At 37.8% G+C, this 25,854-nt stretch overlaps 1 protein-coding gene across 8 annotated transcripts in view; it reads right to left on the bottom strand.

Moving 5' to 3' along the window:
- Window positions 1-64: 64 nt before the first annotated feature.
- The window catches only part of SLC7A6 (solute carrier family 7 member 6), a 32,040-nt gene continuing 6,250 nt past the window's right edge, over window positions 65-25,854 (bottom strand). For 6 of the 8 annotated variants that reach the window (XM_048317021.1, XM_048317020.1, XM_048317026.1 and 3 more), the window contains 8 exons: window positions 21,897-22,022; window positions 19,985-20,129; window positions 17,324-17,447; window positions 4,897-5,000; window positions 3,783-3,879; window positions 2,976-3,125; window positions 2,085-2,268; window positions 65-919 (listed from right to left, as the gene is read on the bottom strand). In XM_048317021.1, coding sequence (XP_048172978.1) covers window positions 825-919; window positions 2,085-2,268; window positions 2,976-3,125; window positions 3,783-3,879; window positions 4,897-5,000; window positions 17,324-17,447; window positions 19,985-20,129; window positions 21,897-22,022 — 1,025 coding nt within the window. In that variant the 3' untranslated portion in view covers window positions 65-824. Of the gene's footprint in view, window positions 920-2,084; window positions 2,269-2,975; window positions 3,126-3,782; window positions 3,880-4,896; window positions 5,001-9,793; window positions 9,891-17,323; window positions 17,448-19,984; window positions 20,130-21,896; window positions 22,023-25,854 lie in introns of all 8 variants that reach the window. The other 2 variants (XM_048317027.1, XM_048317028.1) reach the window with 2 other exon arrangements.

Genomic DNA, 25,854 nt, shown 5'->3' with positions numbered 1-25,854 from the left:
ATTTTCTGACTGCTGAGGTAACTCAGCTACTGTATGTTCGCTGAAACAGTTCAGAAACAAATGATTACAGGCTTCAAACTGAACATTTTAATTTCAGAATTTTCATAAAACCTAACAGAAATTGACAAAGCACTAACGAGTTAACAAAAAATCAACAACCATTAATCAAATCTTTAGTGCCAAGGTGCTTTGCTGATTAACTCCTTGCCACAGTCAGATACATTTCCATGTAGCCCACAGAATAAAAAACTTCAAAGGGAGAAAGGTTGGTTCAGTCTTTAAATAATGGAGCAGAACTTAATTTATCATTAGGGGCAGAAAAACTAATGAAGTAGTTTGTTGTGACCAGTTGTCTTCTGGGATAAGAACTGAGATAGTACAGCAAATCATTTCATGCAAACATCCATCAGAATTACTTAGAATTCTGGAAATGACTTGGTCTTTGGAGTCAAAGTGGGTTTTAGTCTAACTTAATAATGGATTACTTTACCACTTGGTTCGGCAGAAATCTAATTTGATCCATTAGCTCTTATCATTTTCATACCAATTCTGAAGAAGAAACACTATTAACACACAGCTTGTGTGTGTAGGTGATGAGTAGGTAATCATTATCCAATGAAAACCTGCCCTGAAAACATGCCACAGTTTAGGAGGATGACACATGGGCATGATCTGTGTTGAAATCCATCTGCAAGTAAGAACATTTTCAGCATTTCTGGAAGACCACCGAAAACAGTTTTCCTGTGTCTTCCAGTTCCAGCTCTTCCCTTTCATTTTTGTAATTGCTTTTTCCTCCCTCCTGCTTCTTTTAATGGCTTTAAACTTTAGTTGGATTTGATTTCTAACTTCTTTTCTTCATTTGTGTCCATCTCTGTTAAAACACAGTAGCAGAGCAGCTGCATGTTTCGTGTAACTGCACCTGCACAGAAATTGGAGATAAATTAGAACAACAGCCACCTATCTCAACTCTAATTACAAAACACATCTGACTAATGAAAGCTCTCAGGAATGCTGTCTCACTTCTCTTTAGGGAAACAAACAATAAAATAACTGTCTCCCATTCATTATTTTTAACAGACAGTATCTTAGACTGTTCTGTTGATATCCTAGGGTGTTTTGCTTCTTAGGCACCCTGCTAATAACTGAAGTGAAATATTTTTTTCTCTGTAATTAAGAGTGTAAAATTGGTGGAATAAAAAAGGTAAAACTAACAGCACACAGGGAAAGCTACAAGTTTACTGAATATTTACATATATGCTACTGCTGCAGCAGCACATCCTGCTTTCAGGGTAAGATTATGCTATAAACCTTCCTTACCATATCCCTGATCATGGCTGTCTCACATAGTAACAATAACAAGAGAGCACTGATGGAGAAAAATGTGTAATTTAACTGCTGCAATTCAACAGAAGGCAAAATTCCATCCTTTACTGACAAAATCTATCCATCTTCAAGTAACTGATTCAGTAAAGCTGGACAGTTTGTGCTACCAAGAATGTTCAGACTTTTTACAGTCATCAGCCTTGGTTAAAATAAAGACTTTTTTCTGATGTTTTGGCTATTGCTGAACAGCGTTTGCACAGTATCAAGGCTTCTTTTCTTTCCTCTTACTCTGCTCTTCCTGTAGCCAGCAGGATGGGAAAGGGCAGGAAGTTTGGCAGGAAGATGGCCAGAACAGCCCACCCAAACTATGCAAAGGGCTATTTCATGCTATCTGATGTCATGCTCAGCAATCGAAACGGATTGAGCAAGAAGTGTTTGCCTGTGGGAATCTCTTCCAATACAGCTGTTGCTTGGAGACTGGCTGCAAACTGGACTGCTTGTGGGATGGGTCAGTGATTGATTGCTTTTAAAAGCAGCAGGGTTTTTTCCCTTTTGACTTACTAAACTGTCTTTGACTTGACCAACAGGTCTTTCCACGTTTGCTCTTCCTGTTCTGTCCCTCATGCTGCTGGGGGTGCTGGTGAGCCAGCGGCTACATGGGTGGGGTCAGCCCACCACAACCCTATCCATCAACAGACCAAGAGTCAGCAATTTACTCTTCCCCTTTCCTAACAAGGTCTCCAGCTAACAAAGAAACTTACCTATAAGCTTGTTTATAAATTTTGGTCTCCTTGATGCAGGTAAATAGACTCCCAAGAAAAAGAATGGAATTCCAGATAAAGCAATGGCAATTCCAATCAGTGAATTTACAAAGTCACTATAGAGTGGCACTACCACCAGAAATACTGTGCATATACAGAATATTATTGGGAAAGCCAGGCTCAGCTGCAGACAGAAAAAACAGAACACAACGTTAATGAAATATTCATTGTCTAGAGTTACAAACATTATGATACAGATTTTTCTCTCTGAAACCCACTTTGTGAAATTATCTGCTCTTCCTCTCATATATTTGGCTATTTAGGACCATAAGGAAATCGCAGAATTATTCTTAACAGAACTGTTGCTAAAAATTGCAGAAGTAATCAAGTATGGTAACTGCTGTGCTGAAACAAAGTGCATAGGGCATGAAGTGTTTTTAGACAAAACCAGTAACACTTGGGAAACAAGAATTACTGACTTTTTTGAGTACAGTATCAACTTAAAGTATAAGAAGGTTATTAGAGGATCAGATATCATCAGAGCTAAATGTGGTCCACACAGTTACTTAACTTGAGCATTCCCAATCAGAGATTTCTCCTGCTAAATAAAAGGCTAACTAGTATGTTAAGCTATTGAAACATTCCCCAGTGAGCAGACAGGAGGAATACTGATTGAACTAGCATATAATAATAGAGTATACTGATACAACAACCTCTTATTCTTACCTAGCAGAGAAGCTAACTTTCATGGTACAACATCAAATGGAAACCATGCTTTATGTTCTGATCAATTTGTAACCTTTAGACTTAACATGTATGGTCCAGATTTTAGACAGTACTTTTAGATTATATGGAGGCAGGGATTTTAAACAATTGTGTAGTAAGTATTACCTTAAGAGGTCGGGGCCGATCTGGTTCTTTCCAACGTAGATATAACTGCCCAGCAATAGACAGACCAACAAAAAACCAGTAACTGAAGCTGAAGTAATTGATAAGCTGGAAGACATCTTCCACAGCCAGGTAAATAAGGGTCATAAAACACTGTCAGAAAAAAACAGGATTGAGAATCTAAACCCAAAAGTTTGAAACTTACTCTTTATGCTTCTTTTTGCCTTTAACACCTTATACTCCTTGGTTATGCCTCAAAAAATCACTCTCTCAGCAATCACCTTGATGACAGTATATTTTAAGTTGTCTCTTGTGAATTTTTTAAAGTTTTCCTCTAAATAATGCATATTCTTGTTCTGAAAAGATTGTCTTAATTCATTGACTGTATCATAATAAATTACATTCTGTGTTGGGGGACTGGGTTTCTCAGAGCTGCATTTAAATGCAATAAGGATCTGAGAGAAGCATTTTGGGTTCTAGGAATTATTTATTCTTGAGCAGCAGAAATCTTTTATACACAATATGTCAATTATTAGTTGCAGTTTCAGTTGGCTGAAAATACAATCCATGGTAATCCATGGTATACAGAACACATTTCTTATGACATGTCTTCTGCTTAAATTGATGTTCTGATTTCAGCATGAAATAGAATACGTACATGGATTACTTCTTTTATACTTTTCTCATGTTATTTTTTATACATATATATGTGTGTACATTTTTCTAGCCCTGTCTTGAAGCTCCATTTTGAGGGAAGCTGTGCTGTTTGTCCCATCTAATCAGTTGAAAAGAAAAGCAATAACAACTTGCATTGAAGAGCAGTGCTGGCACAGGTGTGAACCTCTCTATGTGGATCATAGACAACAGATCAGGAAGGTGACCTTCCCGAGATCCTACAAAAAATAGCCTGAAAAAAAGCAGTAAGAAAACACATGTTGAGACCACAGGCAAGAGAGAATATATTACAAAAAATCAAAAAATAACACGAGTCAAAATAAATATGTACACCACTGAATTTCCACCCTTAAAACTGGAACCTGGATTCAACCCTTCTTATAAAAATGTACTGTACAACAACCACTGAAAGATATATAAGTTTTTAGAAACATGCTGTTAACAACAATTTTTAAAAAGTCATATTGCAGGTAAAACAGACAACATCTAAGTAACTGAAACAAATTTCTATTGTTTCACAAAATTCTAAAAGCTAGCACTGAAAACATTCCAGCTTAGGGAAGAATAGTTTTCAATGCCAAGCAGAAGAGACTGTCAGGGCCCTAAAATTACGTCACTCAACCACATGCTCAAAAAACAAACACACAATTTTATTACCAACTGTTCTATGTTGACTGCTTCACCAAATGATCATATTTCTTCTCAATACAGAGGCATTGCAAATTCATTCAATGGACAGGAATAATCTTAAAACGCCTGAATAAAGCTATTTAAAACTTTTGCTAGTTATATCCACGGTCAGTGCTCAAAGAAAAGGTTCTACACTGTATCCTGAGCTTTCCAATTGCAGCTTCATAGCAGTAGCAAGTTTTTTAGGGTTTTTCCAAGTACAAAGTTTTAAAATACTGATTCTTAAAAGGTCAGTAAATACATTTGAAAACAAAAACTTGCTAGAATTATTCTATCAAGTAAAATGGAAGATAATAATCAGCAAATAATCAGCACACAGACAAAATTAATTTTATCTTTAATTATGCTCTGCATACACTCAGGAATGTTTTGGGGAAACAAAGCAGTGTTAAGAGTGTATGTACACACATACACACAGAGGTTTATTTAGATCTGTTGTTTATTGTGGTTATTCATTATAGGTTCAGTTAAAAAACTATTTTTGCCACTCTTATAATAGATCAGCATAACAGTAACATGTAAAAAGACTTATGAACATTTGTCAAACTGAAAGAGATACCTTGATGATGCTAGAATTGAAGCATTAAGTCCACCAAAACAAGAAAAGGCTACAGCAATGGGAATTGTCCAGCTGAAGATACCAAATACCTGGTCTGCAAATGTCTGATGAAAGGGAAAAGAAAAGGAAACATGAAAATATCTGCAAAAAAGAATATGTAAAACAGTGACATCAGAGCTTTGGAATACATTTTGTATGGAAAAACAGTAATATAGTAAGGACAGTCCATAATGCAGTGCAAAGAATCACACAGTCTTCTTATTTATTTATGGATTCTAAATAAGCACAAACTTCTTTAGCCAAGCATCTGAAGTCGTATCTTCTGCTCACAAAAATAATGCTCACAAAGAAAACCAAAATGTTTTGAGAATTTCCTTACCAATCCTATACCAATTCTAATATATTTTATTATCTAACTGACCTACAGAACTTAAGTGAACATTCTTTGGATTACTAAAAATATTACCTAACCAGAGAACTGCCATATTGCAGTGGATAACCACAGCCAACATCACACCTACTGTTTAGAGATACTATTCTAGGAATCTATTTTATTTTCCTTCTTTTGCAGTTTCCTAAGCAACATCATCTTTTCCTTTAGCTCCACCGGCCTCTGGGCTCTACTCTCACAACCTGGCAAATGACAAAGCAAGTGATCTCAATTGTTAATGTTGCTAGACAATACTGCAAGCAACTGTGGGGACTGCCCATGGTAGAGCTCTGAAACCAAGAAGTCATGAGCATCAAAGTTTCACAGCAAGTGGTAAGAGCCACTGATTGCCAGCAATCTTAGGTCTAAAACAAAAATGGGTAATAATTTGCAATATACTGTCCTGGTCTATTCTGTTCAGCCTCCTGGATGTTGAAAAAAAGGGTGGGAGACTTAGAATATCAGACAACACATTTGAAAAATGAAGAAATTTAATTCATGCAGACTGATAGGTATTCTATTACTGTCTCTGTCCGGCTCTGTGGGCTCACGCGTGCGCACGCACAAACGCACGGCTAGCTTCAGTATAAAGCTGGTGACAAAAGAGATGGGAAGGGTCTTTGCGTGGCATTCCACAGGAGCAGGTTATTGCTTCCCCACTGTGAAAGGCTCCAGAGGCAAAGGCGGAACAATGCCAAACTCAGAGGTTTTATCCGGGGCAGGGAAAAGGCGGGACGAGGGAACGGAAACCAGTGGGGAAGCTCTGGGGGAGTGACGAGAGGTAGAAGCTAACAGCTAACCGGAGAAGCCAAACTGGGATACATTACCGTAATAGAACAAGCATCCTAAGAGAAACTTCTTTCCCTCATCACGATCATAAGTCTCTAACACCAGAGCCTGTCTTACCAAGAGCTCTCTGTGTCCCTTGTGCCACAGGCTAATCGGCCACCACGGTATTCTACCTCCCATCTTGGTCTGAGCACTGCACGTATCTGGACGTTAGCTTTAGCCTGAAGTTAGGCAGAAATCCCCTCGTGCTGTGTTCAGAGGACATGGGTGGAGGAAGCCTTCCTACCCATCCCAATCTTACCTACAGGAAACTGAATCACTTCCACGATTTCTTTTACAGAAGCAAACTAACAGTCATGGTAGCAAAAGAATCGTGTCTACATTAGACAGCATGAAGCCACTACTATGGAAACAGAAAGGTACATACTCATGTATAAGTAGTATTCAAACAAACACCAAAGATTTGAGTATTTTACACCTTAGCAAGTAGCAGTAATCTAATCCTTTTCATGAACCTTTCTCTAAATAGCTTTCTTATCTCTCTCTTGCTTTAACAATTTCAAGATCCTCAGACATAAAAAGCATATATAGTAGTTCAGCTTTCTGCACGTTTGTCTACTATAAAAATTTTCTTCAGATTTTAGTATTTTAGTATTTTTAAACACATTGCCCTTGGCCTCCCCTGTGGATACAAAAATGCTGTTAGCAAGGAATTTTCCTGCTTCTTCTAAACCGTGGGATACTTTTCTCTCTCATGGAAGATAACAGCAGAAGTTCTGTAAACTAAGAACACCTGCAACCTTGTAGAACTATGTTTATGGTACAGTAGAAGAATATTTTGACAATGGATGTTTTAGGATTTTAACCAGTCACCCCCAAGGCGTGGCTAATCCTTTGTCCAACCAGACTATGAAGAAAAAGTTTATAAAAGAGTTTGTAAAATAATTAAATAAATCAATCTTGCTGTACAATTCCTGCCTGCTGGATCTTCTCTCCTCCTCCTCCTCCCTATGGCTGCGGGACACAGTAAGATCGACAGCGGAAATACTCCCCTTCAAAGCACTGGTCTTCATCATTACACTTAAGAGCTAAGGAGCTCAATCAAAGATGATTAACATTCAGAACTGGACTTTATCTGTACCATATGAAGTTATCTCAATTTAAGTGGTCAAATTTTGATTTAATTACTCCAGGAACCTTTCAGATCATCAATAGCAGTGCATTATGATCTGTTTTCCTAATGTTCTCGCAGGTCAAAAAAGCCTGAAAGACTTAATATAGTTGGTTTGGGGGTTTTTTTTGTTATATGAGGGTTGGATTTTCATGGGACAAAGCCCTGTATATAATGTCAATCTTTAAACCACAAGATGCTGAGAAAACCAAAGCTTGGCCAGATATAGTTTCCTGTTCTTTGTCTGCATTGAAAAAGTGCTTTGTCCAGCACATTATCCAGGTTACAGCTCAGAATCCAACTCTGCTGTGTACCATCATTAATACTAAAAAGCAGAATGTATTCCATCCTTTTGTGTAATTTAGTTGAGCCTCAAAGGCAGACACGGTTTCCTGCTGCTGCAGGACAATGCAAAACCAAATAATCACTTCAACTGAACTCTGCCTAAAGGCTCAAAGTCAATGCATCAGCTGTGTCACTCTGGTTCTCGGAAAGGCACCTCTCTTCCAGAGCTCTTTTAGTTTATCCATCTTAGCATGGCTTCCTTCAAAATGGAGCATTCAACACAGGGGTGGAAAAATTCACACAGATTCCTACAGATATTATAAAAAATAACATGAGAAAAGTATAAAAGAACTAGTCCATAGACATATTCTATTTCATGCTGAAATCAGAACATCAGTTTAGCAGAAGACCATGCCATAAGAAATGTGTTCTGTATACCATGGATTACCATGGAATGCATTTTCAGCCAACTGAAACTGCAACAAATCATTTACATTATTGTATATAAAAGATTTCTGCTGCTCAAGAATAAATAATTCCTAGAACCGAAAGTGCTTCTCTCAGATCCTTATTGCATCTAAATGCAGCTTCAAAGAGAAACCCAGTCTCCTGAAGCAGAATGTCATTTATTATGATCCAATCAATGAATTAAGATAACTCTTCCAGAACGAGGACAAGAAGAAAATTCTAATAAGCAATTGTTGTAATATTTTAAGGGAATATTTGAACCTCAATTGCTGATTTCTGAAGCCAAACAGCAAAGGAAATTACTAGACACAAAACTCCTGGAGGATTTTTTGTTTTAATATATAAAGTTAAGATACAGAACAAGATGTTAGAGAACTAAGATGTTAAGTAAAATTGCTTGAAGGATAAGTATTTAGATAAATAATATTAACATCTGAAGCTAAAGAAGAGAGAGAAAACCTATGAATGTAATCTTATGCTGAAGGATGCAAATTAGCTAACATGTCATTTGGAGAAATTCCCCCCTCCCCCCCAAAGATGTTCTTTGCATGCATTTTCCATTTCCTTTTGAAAAATTTGGTAATGGGCCACTGTGAATGACAGGTGCAGGACTAACTCAAAGCTATTTCCATCCTGTAATCTATATCCAGTTTTTCTAAGATATGCTAATGTTGTTTCACACATCTTGGAAAACAGCAATCATTCCTCTGAGCAGTAAAAACCACAAATTATATACAGATCAAAATGCTACAGATTCAATGTATTCAGGATGCAGGCTATGTTCTACATCAACTGTTGATCCAGCTCAAAGCCTAAATAAGTAATTTCCCTAGATCTGTAAAAGTCAGACTCTTCAAAAGGTAAGAGTAGTGACAACCTCTACTGAACCCTGTCATTTCCAATGTACTTTCTAATGCTGTAGTTGGGATTCCTGACAGAGAAAAGGGTGGAGAAACTTCAAGAGGTAAACTTGAGGTGAGGTAATGCGTAAGACTATTTTAACTGACAATCATCTAAAAAAGAGTACTGCTTGGTTTGCCAAGTAGATCTGCCTGCAAAATGATCTTTCAGCAAAACAAAGTTGAAAGGTACCTAAAGTTTGGCTCATCTTTCTATTGGTATCGACCAGCTTAACATGACACATAATGACCCACCTGCCTTTAGGCAGGTGTTTTCTGACAGGGTTTCACCCTCATTTACAACAAAAATCAGCCAAGTTCATTACTCAGACACTTGAGTACAAATTTATAAATCTTTCAACACTCTCCTTTCAACAGATGCCAAGAAATGTCTTCTCTAAAGCTCAGCTATAATCTCCTGTGAACAAAGACAAACCCAAAGATCTCCACAGTGTTTCTTGCTGAAAGAGTTACTGAAGTGTAAGTAAAAGCAGCAACAATAAACATTCACTGTGTGCATATCAGAGGATTATTTTGCATAAGAGGGCAGGGCAGAGAAAAGCACAACATGAAATCAAGTTATCAAGCATGCACGCTGAGTGCATTGCACCAAGAAGGGAAGCAGGGAGGGAAAAGGAGAAGAGTTAGTGGCTGCTTTCTGCTAAAACCACAATTGCGCAATCAGGAATCCTCCACAAATGAGACAGACCTCTGAGCTGAGCTCCTCACCAGTTCCACTTTAACTACCACTACTTCTGGGAGTTGTGAAGTCCATTTATAAAAACAAATGAGCTGGCAATGGAGGAAAGAATGGAGCATTCACAAAGGTATGTGGAAGATGACAGAGGAGCCTACCTGGAGGCAGCTATAAGCAGAAACATTTAGTCCACCATAACAGGAGAAAGCCACCACTAAGGGGATGGATATCATCTCAGGATTCTTCTGAGAAAGTCTAAAGAGCAAGAAGGATTAAGAGATTAAATTGTCATCTCTGCTATAGCCTGAAAAATCCTGTAGTCCAGACTTGAATTGTAACTGCTTCCAACAGCTTGAAAACAGAATTCAGAGAATTGCTGATTTAACACTTGCAATTAAGGATAAAGTTCTTTTATGCCCTCCCATCCATTGGGTATGTAAGGTATACACAGATACATGCACACTGTAGGACATGCACCTAGAATTGTTCTCCTTAGTTTCAATTTTTTTTTTTTTTTCAAACCATCATCGGGGAATAACAATGAAGGAAGAGGCTTCCAGCTGTGCACTTCTCAGCTGAACTGCCCTTATTGCATCATGACTAAAATGTTACATTACTCCCAGAAGAATGGTCAAAAACTGAATTACAGCTTTGTTTCAAGGGATGAATGACTGATTAAATTTTATTTTTGTCTTGGGTTAGTTTGATCTCATGATCATCAGCTGGAAACTTGTGAATGGTTTGCAGGAACACTTTTTTGTCCTTTTAAAGGTCCAAACAACAGTTCTATACTAAAAGCAGCAGAAATCCCCCGCATCAAGAGCTGTCACAACAAAATACACGGAATACTGCCTCACACTCAGTAATTCAGGCACACAGATGAGCAGCAAGACCCACATTTATGTTACAAATCACAAGATGAGAACTGCTTCATCACACTTAGCTGCACACAAGAAGTGCACTTAGAGGCACACAAGAAATGTCAGACTACACTGAGAGCGTATGGAGCTACAAGCACATGCTGGGCTGGCAAAGCACCAAACAGTATTGATTGGAGGGACAAATGCAAAGAGAATTTTAGGCTACACTCATGTGTAGCCTAACATGAGTAAGAAACACCAAAAAAATACCCAAAGCTTATGATGTGTTTCTATTAGGAGAGTTTAAAAGGCATCTACGGAGCCTCTTCATGAAACTCTTTTCAAGATCCCATTGCCCAGGAGCTTTTCCAGGCTCAGTTCTGTAACATGCTTACCCTGAAAATCATACAGAGCAGTAAGGGGATTAGTATATATATGAGCAATCTGACTAGTGTTTTGGAAACACAATTAATTCTGCTTTGACATTTCTCTTGAGGCAAAGTGTAAATACGTTCACACATCACAGGAAGATCTGGCAGTCAGAACTACAGTGTGTTTTCTTAATTTTGAGCTTCTGAGGTCTCCAAGGTGCTATTTGTTAACAGAAACAAACTCTGATTTATGGCAATCAGGAAGCTGCACATGCAAAAAAAGACCCTGAGCAGAAGAAGTTTTCTCCCACTGCCATAGATTACATTGTCAGGATACTGTATGACATCTCTCCTCATTGACCAAATTAGATTTAATGGCACATATATTAAAGAAAAGAAAGAGTGCACCTCAGTCAAACCCAGAAAATGGTAAAGGTGCAAAAGAAAACAATTTAAATGTTAGTGTTTCCTGTAATTCTTGTTTCAATTACCATGCTGTTGATCGATTCTACTCAAACAGACATAATGCTCTCCTTGTATTACCGGCAACACCTTGACTCAGAGAAAAAGGTACCAGTGCAGTGCAAGGTCCAGCACAAAATTCCCTCTTCATTTTTAGGTCACTAAATACAATTTTATGGTAAGAGAACCAGCACTACTCTGCTGCATTAATATACTGCATTCCTACATGCATGTAAGATGTCTCTTCTGTCCAGTCCACAGTAAAATCTCTGATGTCAGCTCCAACAGTAAAACAGTTCCATTTATATTCTCATGGAAGTACTGAAGATATTTGATCTAAACCTTCTCAGGTGTTTATCCTGTTCTTAGCATCTCTAACAGCTAGCTGTAGAACAAGGGTTCAGCGTTTTCCAAGTCTCTTACCTATCTCTTATTGAAAATATTACACAGCACTCTTTCAAGTTCAGCTCAGCTTTTCAGCTTGAATTCCAAAGCCAGAGAACTTCCATGTAACTGGCATTGGGAGTGCTGCATTGGCAGTGAATTACAGCTAGCTCCAAGAAAGAAGGCAAATAGCTTACTACACAGCTCCCCTCTAAAAGCAACTGCCTGTCCCTAACGAAGAGTTCTTCAGTTGTAAGGTATGGAATGTGCACTTCATCCAAAGAAACCTTACTGGGGAAGTGCCAGTGCAAGCAAAGGAGAGGAACATGACACTGATGGCTAAGGACAAACAGATTTTCCTCTTCAGAAAAGAAGCCAGTGAAGTCAATGAAGGAAGAGAAGTAATATCCAAAAGGTCTAAGAAAAATTTTTAAAATTCAGCCTGAATTCAGTTAGAAAAAAGTAACTCAACATTTATTAAACTATAAAACACACAGCCTCCCACATTCCAGCTCATTGAGGGAGCATGGCAAAGCAAAGCAAGCCTGCTCTCGAATATGAGAGAGGGTGAATTGATTGATCTACACTGGACTCATGAGATGATATTCAAAGATGCAACTGAAGTCGTCCTCTTTATCCCCAGTTTACTGACAAAGTTGTACAGCTCCAAGAAAGATGACAGCTGGCTATGCGGGACAAACAACTATTTGCTTCAAGCATTTTTAGCTCTTCCAAGTAAAAGAAGCAAGCTGACAAATACCAGCTATCATATGAACTCAATCAAAACCCACAGACATGACCAAACACAGGAAGCAGGTAATGAGCTGTGCACTGGCAGCCAGTATGTTTCCTGTTAGGAGATAAAACAGCCCAGAAAGTGCTTGTGGAGCCAGCTGCAGTAACTTTCATATGTGTAACACTTAACAGTAAAGGCTGTGTTGGTTTGCATAAGGAGGTAAAACAGAAGTCAACTGTGAAACTCTGACAGGAATCATTGAAAAAGTGAGTGATTTGAGATGATCAGCAATCATCTGAAGAGCATTTTCAGAACTTTTAAGCGAGCTGTTATTGTACCACTTGAATTTCTTCAACAAAAAAGCTTTAAAACTTCAGTGTCTTAGCCCAACACTGGGACTATACTACAATGAAGGCAATTATGATGTAAAAGGAGGACATTTTATCATGTTTTTCCCCATACAATCCCTTGGTATGATTTCTTTTGCCTCACAGCCACCAAGAAAAACAGTACACGAGGTGACGTGGAAAGATACACTCATACTTCCTTCCCTCAGAACTTTTAAGCCATTCAAAAGCCGGAAATACCTTCACCCCACCCCTTTACAGCTCAAAGCCTCTTCCCTGAAGAGTATAAAGATACTCCATTCCCTCCCAAGGGAGCAACAAAGAAGATTAAATGTAACTGCTGCTTGACTACACCAAAGACTAAAATGCAGCAATATTACTACCATGTTTCTTCAAAAATTCATTAATATAATTTTCGCCCTACATCAACTTTCACCAACTACATAAAGGGCAATAAGTAATCTGTGTCTTATATCACGTGTAGAATATGTGAGCAGGTGAAAGTGGCTCATTTTCATCAGATTAATTTTTTTCAATAGCTTAATTCTCACCTCCTTTTTTCATTCATCTCCAGAATACAATGCCCTAAGTCCTCTTACATATTCCATTGAGGATAAAACTCTCTTTCACCACCCAGAGAAATTTCACCATAAAGATTTTTACATTTTCGTATTATAGGAGGGTTTTCAAATACAGCCACTGGCTCTTCCCCCCTCCCCCTGAATCAAGTATTTGAATTTGAACTGCAAGTGCACTTTTGAAGCAATTCTCCAAATTACTGCCATTTACTGCTTTTTGGTTCACATTGTTTAGCTTCAGCACTAAAAGGAGCTCCCCTTTAAGAACAGGCTAAATTAGAAGATTAACTACAAGAGCACATGTGCTGCACTCCCTACTGCGACCCAACCACACAGAGTAGTGCAAAGTACATGTCATGCACGAGTCAGGTCCTCAGCGTCAACTCCTCCATTCTACAAACATCCTTCCAGAGGCCCACACTATTTGCTAATGTCTTAGTAGATCAAGTTTAAAGTCAGTTTCATAAAACTGGGCAATTGTTCACATCAGTGAGAAGGAATCTTCAATAGCTCATGTGTTAAGTATTAAACTTCAGCTGCACCTTCACCTAATCATTCTAAAAGGGATGGAAATAGTAGCAATCAGAAAAGCATTGTTTGCCAGCTGATGAGACATCTCAGCAAAAATTCCTTTAGATAGAACATGAGTTCGGCTTTTAAATTCAGGTATTTGACAAACCTGAGATAGAGTAAAAACTTAATGTTTAGATTTCCAAAAATCTCTGACATTCTTCGAGTTCCATTAAAATTAGCCCAAGAAATAAAACATCTAAAATAACTTTGGAACTCAAAAACATATTTTTTCATTCTTTTCCCAGTCACTCAGTATCTCTGCATGTGATTAGACTGACTAAGGACTTTACATCATTTTTAAGTCTTCCTTTTTTCTCCTTCATGTTCAGATACATCCTACAGTAGAGAGGAAAACCTGATCTGTCCCGTTCTGAGTATTACAATTTCATGGAAAGTTGCATGTATATATACATAAACGTATACATGGACTCAAAGATAAATACATACTCTTGGTAAAAAAACAATCTCAAAGAACAACTAAATGAAGTATATATAAAATCATAAAAATTTAGGCCCGGGTTTCACATGTGCAGTAAGGTTCAGGCATTCACCAGCCCTCCTTTATCTGGCCACCAATTGCTGCTGCAATGCTGTCACTTGCTGTGTTCAGGAGCATGGATTGGGCAGGCCCCCAGGGAATCACTGTCCCAGTCTCCCAGGGTGGGTCACTTTTCCTGATCCCATTCGCCATCCAGCTGTATAAACCTTTGCAAGGACAAGGGGCAGGAGCAGTAGAGCAAGCACAGAATGCTCTTAGAGGATAGGCTGGATTGGAGAATTTCACTGCTGTCAAAGGAGCGTATTTTCCAGATTTTGTTAGGGAAAAACCTGTGTTGCTTTACAGAAATCAGGACAGACAGTGGACTGTGTAATGGCTTTTAGATTTGTCTGGATTAAGTAATTACCAGACAAGTATTAATAATTCCATTATCAGTCACTGGACGGTACTTTATATGGGATACTACAGTCCACAATAGAAATCAATTACCCCTTAGCATATGTTTATTTTCTATCCTTGTTTTGTCTCATTCTGAGATGTTTTAGGAAGTTTTTCCCAATACATTTCATGACAATTCTGTATTTGTGTATTCCTGCTAAAAGAATTATTATTTATATATTAGTAAAGAATTATTATTTACTTTCAATACATTTTGAAATAAACATTTATATAATTAATTTGAAATAACAAGTTACGGCCCACATTTACCATAAACTACTTTGAAATCTTACACTAAATACAAATATTTCTGCAGTCTGAAATAAAGTTAAGTCAGAGCTTTTGCAGGACCATTTGCCCATGCATCTGAAACAAGAGTTTCCTGGTTTACTAAGCTGGTTTTTAATCCCAGTAATCCTCTGTGGGAACAGAGAAAATACTTCCTTCATTTTGATGTATTTAAAATGCTCTATCCGTTGTCTAACTACTTATATTTTAGAAGCCAATTGGGAATCTAAAAGGGAGGCAAGGCATTATTTCTTTTCCTCTGATTTAAATACCCAAAAAGATTAAATTTTCCCAAGTTTCAACTTTAAAGTATATGAAGTACCCAGAACAATCCAATTAATTCACTAGTTACAGGGCAAAAGAAAAACCCAACCCTTTACTTTTGTTTCATTATTAGCTTAAGTACAGAACATGTTTCTACCAGCTTTTACTTTAAGAAGTTTAGATCTTTTAACTGGATCCAAACTTCCTTCCATACACAAAAATAATGAATTTCAAAATGTTAAAAAGTTTTTGGAATGAATACAGTGTTGGGAAAACAGTGGTATAAGTTACTGAAGAGGAGATACAAAGCTGAACTTTGTCATGGCTGAGCTGCCACACATCCATTTACAGATAAGCTTTGCACCAACCATCAGCTCAGAGCAACCCTGCTCTATGTTTGGAATACTGCAGCACAAAGGAACACAACCATGTACTCATGAGTCTTAATTTACAGTTAGCTCGAAGTGCACAAGTCTAATTAGTGACTTTGCAAAGTACAGTAACAAGATGCATCTGTGCTCATTTTAATAGATCTGGTAATCTATTATTATTAGACATGATTTCATTAACTGCTTTCCTACGTGAGATTAAAATATTTATGATAAGTTGTTCTGTCCTCCTGTGTTTATTAAAATAAACTAGGGATTTTTCCTGTTTCATCCCTTGAAATGAAATGCATCCCTAGAAGGTGCAAAATCAATAATGTAGCAAAATGCCACTTGATGTGGTGGTGCATTCCCCCCTCCTCCTTTCCAGGAGGCACCGTGATCTGAGAAATGCTCCTTAGGCCTCAGTCTTGAAAAACAGCACCTGGGCTCAGGTCTTCCCGAGCTTATCAGAAACACCATCTGCTCCCAGGAACTGCTGCTGTCTAACAAGCTACTGCTCTCCTTATGAACAGCCTTGGAAAATATTTTTCTTGCCAGAACAGCACAACATTCCTGTTCTCACACCATCAAGGGAAGTGCTGCCCCAGACATTATTATGACTAAAGCCCACTCTCCTGTGACCCTACAAACAGCAGTCCAAAAGGAGACCCTTGGAGCTCTCCTGGAACCGCAGCACGCTGCGACGAGCAGCTCCCTCTGAGCAGGGCCTCACAGAACCAGCCAACTCTCACATTTGCTGTAACTGGAGGATCAGCCAACAGTGAGTCCTGGGCTGATACCTCACTCCTCGAGGCCTGACCCTTCACCCACTGGGGAGATGCAAAGGCGTCCAAAGTGAGTATTTCACTGCCCTCTGAGGGGAATTTTTCACAGGTACCTTGTTTGCACTGAGTCCTTCTGCCTGGCTGCATAAACGTGCATATACGCTATAGCAAATCTGGGAGAAATACGGCTTTCTTAGATGTTTAAGTGCCTTAGATATCTCAGTAAGTTAGGCCTGTCAGTAAGGTTATCGTTATAAGCTAAGTTAAATGCTACTTAGTGTTGTTCTTTTGTTAAATTGCTAACTTCGACTTGGAAGTCACAAATTAGGATAAGTGCTGCTAAGTGTTACTCATTTGTTAAATTGCTAACATTAAGCTGTAACTTAAGCTTAAGGTAGGCATAAGTTAAAATACTGTTGTGTCTGAGTGTTGTTAAGCTTTTAGGCTGCATTCCTTTTTTCCTTGTTCTCACTATCCTTTTGTCACTCACACACACACACACATATACACCTAGGTAGCTCTCAGTTAATTTCTGTTTTGATTGCCTGGATTGTATTTGGTTTTGTTGTTGCTTGTTTTTCCTTGGTGTGCCTTAACTGTCCTAGAAGTAGTACAGTCAATCTTGCCAACGAACTTTGTTGTGCTGTTGCTTAACACTGAGTCTGGTTTTTGCTCATACCCTTACCAATGATTTTATAAGCAATCTCAAACACTCATAACACTTGGTCAACTTACCACTGCCACAGCATCACTAGCGAGAACAGCTTGAGCATCCAGCACTGTATAGTAAGCTATATTGGTCATAATATAGATAACTGTCACAATTGGCATGGATACTGCAATAGCCAGGGGCAAGTTCCTGTAAGACAAAAACAACCAAAACTCCACAACCCATAACTGCAGGAAAAAAAAAAAAAAAATCCATTAGTAGTAACAGATTACAGTTATTTATTTGTATCCTTTACAATAGACAGAAAAGTTATGAAGCCAAAATAAAGATTTCAAAAAAAGGTATCTCTGGAACCAGAGTTTGGTTTCTTTTATAACTAGAAATTCTAATACAGAAGACTGGGAAAAAATCTGATTTTTATAGTAACTTATAACCTAAATTATGTGTAAAAAGGGATTCTATGCAATCGCTCTTCAAATACTCTAACTTCAAGGTTTCCAGATCTGTAAGAACAGCCTTCAAACTTACATGCTTTAAATGATTTCCTACTGTCTGTGTTAATCACCACAACTAGAACCCAAAGAGGCAGAGTTCTGAGTCATTGCACTCCTCCTCCCTGGGGAATGGGGCTGTCCTTCCAGAACCTACTCCTAGAACTGGTGCAGGGAGATCTATTAAACCAAACCCCTGTTCTTCTCATCTGCACTCACCACTGCAGAGAACAAGCTAACTGAGCTGCACAACAGAGATGCAGATCTAAAATTGCTGAACAGCTGTGAGCCCCAGCATGTGGTGTAGCTTACCAGCAACACATGTCTAGAAAGCTGTACAAAAAGAAGTCAAGAGTAACAGGAAAACAGTGCTAACCTTTAGATGTAAGCAGATAAGACTTAACTGTGAGATAAACTCACAGTCCTAAGTGTGCAGCTCCACAGAAAGAAACTACAGAGCAGAAACAGATTTTTAATTTTAGGCTTTGGCTTTTCTCAGCCTGATTCTTTCCTCAAACCTCACAGGAATATTCAAATGTTTCAAAAGGGGAAGCAGAACTGAGAGTGTTACTCTCACATTTGCCCAGCTTGAAATCAAACAGAGCAGGGTGACATTGATGTGCATTTGCCATGAACATTGCTTTCAATAACAACAAGAAAAACCTCCAGACAACAAAACCCCAAAGCATAAAAATTACCAGTCTGACTAAAACATTGAAAGTTCCCTCAAAAACTTCCTGAGGCCCAGAAGTCCAGCTGTGTCTGTCTGCTGCCATGGAAGCAGAAAAACAAACATACCCCACAATCCTCCATATAAATCAGTAAATTAGTAACTGGGAGCTCTGACTCTTCTTCCAGGTTGCACACTCATAGTAAGAGACCCGAGAATCCCAGCACAGAGAAGAAAGAGAAGCAGAAAACTGTGAATTTAATTCAGAAATATTACACAATGTAACAAAAATCTCAAATAGAATTTTAAGGACTTTGCATCATCCAAGATTAATGAAGCCAATGTCAAATGTAATTTGTGGATTGCAGCTTTTGGGTGGACAAGCATGAAGGCACTACCAATCAAGTGAACATGAAAAATATATAATTCTTGTAGTAATTTTGTAGAATTATGGAATACCTCATTATTCCCAAGAACTGTCAATGCAGAAAGCTGAAACATGAAGTTCACTTTACCAGCTACCATTCTATCAAGAATGAAGCTTGTATTAGGCACTGATGCCTATATAGAGCAAATGAATATGAAGAAATTTTCATCAGCTAAATATCCTGGGAGAAAAATTGTTTTTCAAAATTATACATCTAATAGAACAGCTATCAAACTGGTAACAGAGAACAATACACTAACTTTAAAAAGAAGAAAAGGCACTGCAACAGTACTCAAAAAAAGGAGTTTTTAGCAGAAAAAAAACACAATTTGAAGGACCAAATGACTGATGAAAATACAAAATGTATGCATTCTGAATATGTTTATCAAGTCTTTAAAAGAGGATTTGAAGAAACAAACTGTCAATCTGGAATTCAATCTGACTAAAAATAGCTAGTTTTAGAGTTAAAATACTTATCCACTATTTTATCTTTTTAATAGATAACTTTCCTGGTTAGATAAACACTCAGCATAAAACTCAACATCCAACATAGAAGAAAATAAACCGCAAAAGTCAAAATCAGTTGGGAGAACTAAAAAAAAAAAAAAAAATCTCATTCATTCTTTATCATTCAGCTATAGCAATCTGAGCTGTTGTTCATAACAGGATGTAAAAATTATCAAAGGGGAGTCTATTCTAACATAAAGGTGTCTGCTTACAGACTCACAACTGAGCAAGATTAGCCAGTCACATTTTAGAGCATAAATTCATGGAAAAGATTAACATTCTTAAATATGAAATCAGAATGACTGCACAGGTAAACACAGACAACACTTAAGTACCTGTTCCACTGCAACACTGACACCTACTATAATAAACAGTAACAGCATCTTGAACTGAAAGCTTACCTAGCACGGAATACAGCATCCTGCAATCATCTACACTTATTTATTCTCATGTTTTTCTCTCTTTTTCATTTTTAATGGAGTTTAGTAAATCTTTGCCAGTGGCCATACACAGCCTCACCAGCAGAGCAGTTCTACTCATTTCTGTGTAAGCTCAGAATTCATTAGTGAATAACATCCACAAACCCACCAACTTGGGAAATATCCACATTTAGAAAGCTCAGATCATTTACCTTTCTGGGTTTTTGATTTCTTCTGTTACGTAATTGAGCGTATCCCAACCAGAGTAAGAAAACAAGGCAGAATATAACGCAAGGGAGATGTCTCCAATATCAAAGGAGGATCCCTCAAAAGCGTTCTTAAAGTGCCATATATGCCCTGTGTGGAAGAGATGCAATGAAGGACAGGATAAAAAAATACAGTAAGTAATGTTTTTCAATGTGGCACACAACTGCAAAAACACCACAGAAACACTAATTCCTTCAAATCTGCTTATTAAGACCTTTTCTTCCAATTCTACTCTGTGTTTTAGCCATGAGAATAAGCATGGCATTCAAAACTACTAAAAATTATTGGGTGTGTATGATACTGCTCTAAAATTAAACACCTGGTTTGTCCACAGTGGCACAAGAAGTTCAGGAACATTAAGTTCCAACTAAGTTATGAACAACTGGCAATGACAGAACTCAGTTTAAGGGTGGGGGTTTATAACATATATATTTAGAAAATAACCCACTCTATTCTTCTAAATCCTTTTAAATTTTCAAACATTTAGCCTATGCAGAAAACAAAGATTACAAGTGATTTTAGACAACTATGACAAGAAACCCCCACAAAAACACCTACATGGATGTTTGAGGTTTTGCTATTAAAAATACACAACTGAGAAAAAATAATGGAGCATAAAGTACTACTGTTAAGACAAATTTTTCCCAAGCTAAAAGTGTATGTATGTTTTTTGGACCAGTATTTGTGAAAACTTGTGCCATCTTTTGACTTTAGGCAAGTCAAGACAAGCTCATCAATCACAGTTTATATATTCAGGCTGTATATATATACAAACACACACAAAACTGCCAAAAACAGAAAGGCAAGTTACTGTTAACTCCAAAACATGCTCTGTAGTATGCATCTGAAGTGTTTAGACTCCATTAAAACTGGCCAGGGTAATATTTGAGGCCTCTAAAATATCTTATTTCTCTTCCCTACTTTTTATCCCAATTAGATATTGCTACTCCCTTGGCACAGACACAGGTGGAGTAACTGCTGAGTTAGGAATATAAAGAGGAGACAATGTCAAGGAAATTAGATGTGAACAAGCTCAGTATCTATGAAACAAGGGATGGGCTGATGTGTTAAGGATTAAACCTGGTGCTCACATATGCGTATTTTTGTTTGGTTCACAGTAGTTATCTTGCTCTTGAACTTTCAACAATAACCAGTTAGAGCAAAGGACATAAATCGTCAGATTGCCGGGGAAAGACAGATCTTTATGGCAGCTTTGAAAGCAGGATAATTTTCTTAAGCTAACTCACCAACAAATTCTTCCCAAAGGAAGGGCTAAAAATAAAACTAAATTCATAATTTCTCCTAACTTGAAGGCACACCGCCCAACACACACACGTTCTAATTCTCAACAGCTTTAACCGAACTCAGGCTTTGAGCAAAAACAGCTGTAGTTTCACAAATCTACCTACATATTCTTAGAAATCTATTTGTGCTTTAAGTTCAGACACTTTCAGATTGGAGATTCATTTTGTAAAAAAAATATTCAGTTGATCTCACTGTAAAGTAGCATGTTCCTTAGAGAAATTTGTAACTTTCTCCACTGCCACTGTCTCTGTATATTGCTGTTTTCACTTCCTCTATTATTCTGTACTGCAGGCTGTAAATTACACAACATTGCTGAGCAATCAATTACCTTCTTTAACCAAGTTCAAAGTCAACTGAGATTGAATGGATATCTCATGACACAGTTTCATGATAATGTCTAACATTGGTATTATTGGTATTTTCAAGGTGGCTGTATTATGCTTTTTTTACTGAGGCTTTTCATAAAACATACAGGGGTAGTTTACAGTCTTTAGAGCAGTCACTCAGTTTAACTGATAAACACAAACCTTTGCTTTAATTTTACAAGCTTACCCTGGCATATTTTAACAAGTCCGGTGACGATGATGGCAATAAGAGCAAGCACTTTGGCGTAAGTAAATACATCCTGCACACGTGTACCCCACTTAACGTAGGCACAATTTATAAATGTTAGAAGACCTAGGGGAGGAAAAGAAAAGAAAAATTAAAAGACTATTTGAACAATGCTCAGTTTAACTCACTTTTCAAAGCTTTTAATTGTAATCTAAATATGCACTTACTTGTTATACTAATACTTAGGTTAAACTAAGCCAAATACACAAGTACTGAAAACACACTGATTCCAATAAAACAGGAGGAAACAGATGTTCTAAACACACTGTTTCAACAGACAGAAGGAAAGACCTTCCTGCTCTCTGATTATATGCCCACTTTCCTAACGTCACCCCTCATCAGCTGCACTCTGCAACTATCCTAAAACTAAAGGAACTGCTACATGAAATAATTCATTTCAGTGTAGCAATATTGCTCCAGTAAGTGAAAGATTATCTAGAAATTCCTTTGGGCAAACAAAAGAGTGTTTGAACAGCTTTTCTTACGCTTCTTTGTTAGGCTGAGTTCAACATCCATGAAGTAGCTGCAATGCTAAGTATGATTACAGGTGATTCAAAACTCTTTTCCAGTTCTACTGAACTGTATTATGGAGAACAGATTGATTTTACAAGGGCACGTACTGACAGGACAAGGGGTAATGGCTTTAACTGGAAAGAAGGTAGATTAGATTAGATTAGGTGTCATTAAGAAATCCTTCTATGTGAGGGTCATGAAGCACTGGCACAGGCTGCCCAGAGAAGCTGGGGGTGCCCCATTCCTGGAAGTGCTCAAGGCCAGGTTAGATGGGGTTTGGAGCAATCTGGTCTAGTGGAAGGTGTCCCTGCCCACGGCAGGGGTTGGTACAAGATGACCTTCAAGGTCCCTTCCAACCTAAGCTGTGGTTCTAAAAGAGCATATGCTTTACAGCTAATACAACAGTAGTCTGGATTTTTACAAATTGGTAGGAAGTAATGAGTATTCTGAGTGTATTTAGCCCTCTAATCAAAATAAATTAGAGAGTCAGACCTATTTCACAAGATTGCAATGAAACTTGAAATGAGACTTTCTGATCTCACAAACATTTTGTAGTTGCTGACTAAATTTACTCATGTGATCAACTTCCCCAAGACAGTTCTCATGACTCTCAACATTTTGCTTTTGCATTCATTACCTTTTTCTGAAGTGGAGAGTCAGACAACCTCTGCCTGAACTCAAGGGCTGTATATTTAATAGGATTCAGTACCTTCAGTATTCTTTATTTAACAGATCCTAATTCAGTACATATTTTTCTAAACCAGATTATCACTATATTATTGAAACTTCTGTATTGGAAACAATATTTCCCCCAAATCTCAGTTTTCTCTCTAGCTAGTGAAAAAGTGTTTATATACCACTGTACTTTTTATCTCTACAGAGTCTCCTTGTACTGCATCTTTTAAATATGCATATAAATAAAAATGAAACTTGATTGTTTCAGGAGTAAGGTAGTAGTAAATCAAAATTAAATAAAAAGATGTGATATATTATCTCCTTTCCCATAATCCAAGAACACCGTGATACTATTAAGATAAAAATTTACCTAAGCACAGTTACCAAATTGAAAACAATAACTTTTAAAAGGTAACAAAAGAAAGGTAATGATCTGACAAGTATGGCATTAGTATGTTAAACAGTCTGGCCAAGCTGAACGAGGTTCAAGTGAGCTTGGCAAGATGAGGGGGGGAAAAAAACCCCAGTTGTATCAAATTTCAAAAGTCAGGACTGCTGCAGCTCCCACAGAGACCTCAGGAAAAAAACCACTCTGCTCAGTCTCTGCTCTTCAGTACTAGTGATTGGAGTACTTGCTCACTGGGTTTATTTCAGCCATTTTTTTTAAAAGCAACTTTCATTGGGATGAATTATTATCAGTAAGTTAGGGCTTGGTCTCTACTTCAGACAAAATGATACTCTGATACCTTATAAGGAAAAAAAAAAGCGAAAGATAATCAAAATTCTGAATAAGCCACATGTCCTCTCTTTCTTTCACTAAAATGACTCTGTTTTCTTCAACTTAATTATTGTTTAGCCACTTAAAGTTTCTGAGAACTGTCAAGTTTAGTTCTGTAGAACCAGATGACACCCCACTGCCAAAACAATTGTCAAAGTAATGCTGTATAACACAGACTGTTCTCACACTAGCTCTAGTATTGCTACTACTACAATTAAAAAAAACCCAAGAAACAAAACTAAAAGTAAACCCCACAACAAACCCACCCATTCTCACATACAATCTGTACCTAACCAATGTGCAGGCTTTCGCTCCCAGCAGCTTCATTCTTATGGGATTAATCATATCAAGAGCTAGGGATGTGAAAAACAACATCAGCCCTGCCAGGACAGGGAGAAGCCTAAGCTTTAACAGCTAAATGAAGTTGTAGAGCAGGGGTGAGTCTTAGCACTGACACTTAGAGCAGGGCAGAACAAGCATTTAAACCATAAAACAGCCTGTTAAAGTAAATTGTTCTGCCTGCCTGAGAGTGATCCTGCTGTCACGTGTCTCCACTAAAAAAAGAGTTGTTAATTCCCCTTATTAGCAGCAAACATAGAGGACATCACACTGTCTTTCTATACCTACTATATAATAATTTTAACTTAATTGCTTTGTCTTAATTTCTTGCTTTTTAATAAACTCCTTTTTATAAGGGCTAACTGCTCTCAGAGTGAGGGGATACCTTAAATGGAAGAGCAGATTCTCCCACACTCTTGAATTTGTGCCAGCATACCTTGGGACAATATCTGTTTAAGGAATGTGAACATGACATTACAGGCCCTTCACTCATTTGGAAGGAAGGAGGGAACAGAACTGATTAAACTGACAGATTTGTGATTATCTTTTCCCCTGCCTGGACCCCAACCAGCATGTTAATGCTTTCACAACAATAACAAAAATGGAAGGGGAAGCTGCAATCATCATAACCAGTTACAGAGGTCAAATATCTGAAGCACACACTACTGCTCTGTCGGTTCCCTTTCGTATCCTATATTGACAACTCTAATAAGGAACATTAGAGCTCTTCCAACAGATGCATCAAAAAGGAACCAGCTAGAAGCAGCACATTGTTGGCAGTAAAAGAGCCCAAGTTCTCTACGAGCTTTTTGGTATAAAATCATGTCAATACATGTGACAGGCTTCAGAGCACATGGTTATGAATCAGTACATCACAAAGCATTGTCCTACAGACTTGCTGAAATACAGTTTTCACTGTTTACTGGAAATGTAAAATATGTATATAAACACTTTTAATACAAAATACCTAAAATTAAATCAGACACACAGAGTTCAAATATACAGTTTCATTCTTTTGATACAGCAGAACAGTCCTGGTTTGACTGTGGACAGCTGCTTCTCTATATTGACTAACAGAGCTGGCTACATCAGTGTTTTATGTGCACACAAAATTTCCACTTTTCAAAACAGCTTTACCACACATCCTGTTGTACTGATGATACAGTTAATCCCAAGCATAATCTTGAATGAATGATTTTTTGAAACCAGAGTAGTACCTGAACCATGTAACCACTGAGAAATTACTGCAAATCAAATTACACCAGAATTTATAGCATAAGAGCCATTCTGCAATAGCTCTTAAGACCACACCAAGAGTATCCTGAGGTTTCATTTAAAATACCTCTCCCAAGGGATAACAATTTTTACCCCCATTTTTGCCAGGTAAGTAAGCTTGGAAGAGTTAAAGACCTTGTTCTGCTTCCAAATGAGAAAATGGTCATTCACTGACTGAACACATGCAAGTGTTGTGTACTGATGTGCTGGAATTGTTCTTTGCCCCACTGTAACTCAAACCATTGCAGATCCAGTATGCAACAACTCTGAGTGTGGGTAAGATTTGTTTTAATAAAATCCACCCTGGATAAAAACTTA

This window comes from Corvus hawaiiensis, chromosome 12, assembly GCF_020740725.1.
Source record: "Corvus hawaiiensis isolate bCorHaw1 chromosome 12, bCorHaw1.pri.cur, whole genome shotgun sequence".
NCBI classification, from domain to species: domain Eukaryota; kingdom Metazoa; phylum Chordata; class Aves; order Passeriformes; family Corvidae; genus Corvus; species Corvus hawaiiensis.
The sequence above is the reverse complement of the archived record's forward strand: the minus strand, read 5'-3'. Positions and strand labels throughout refer to the sequence as shown.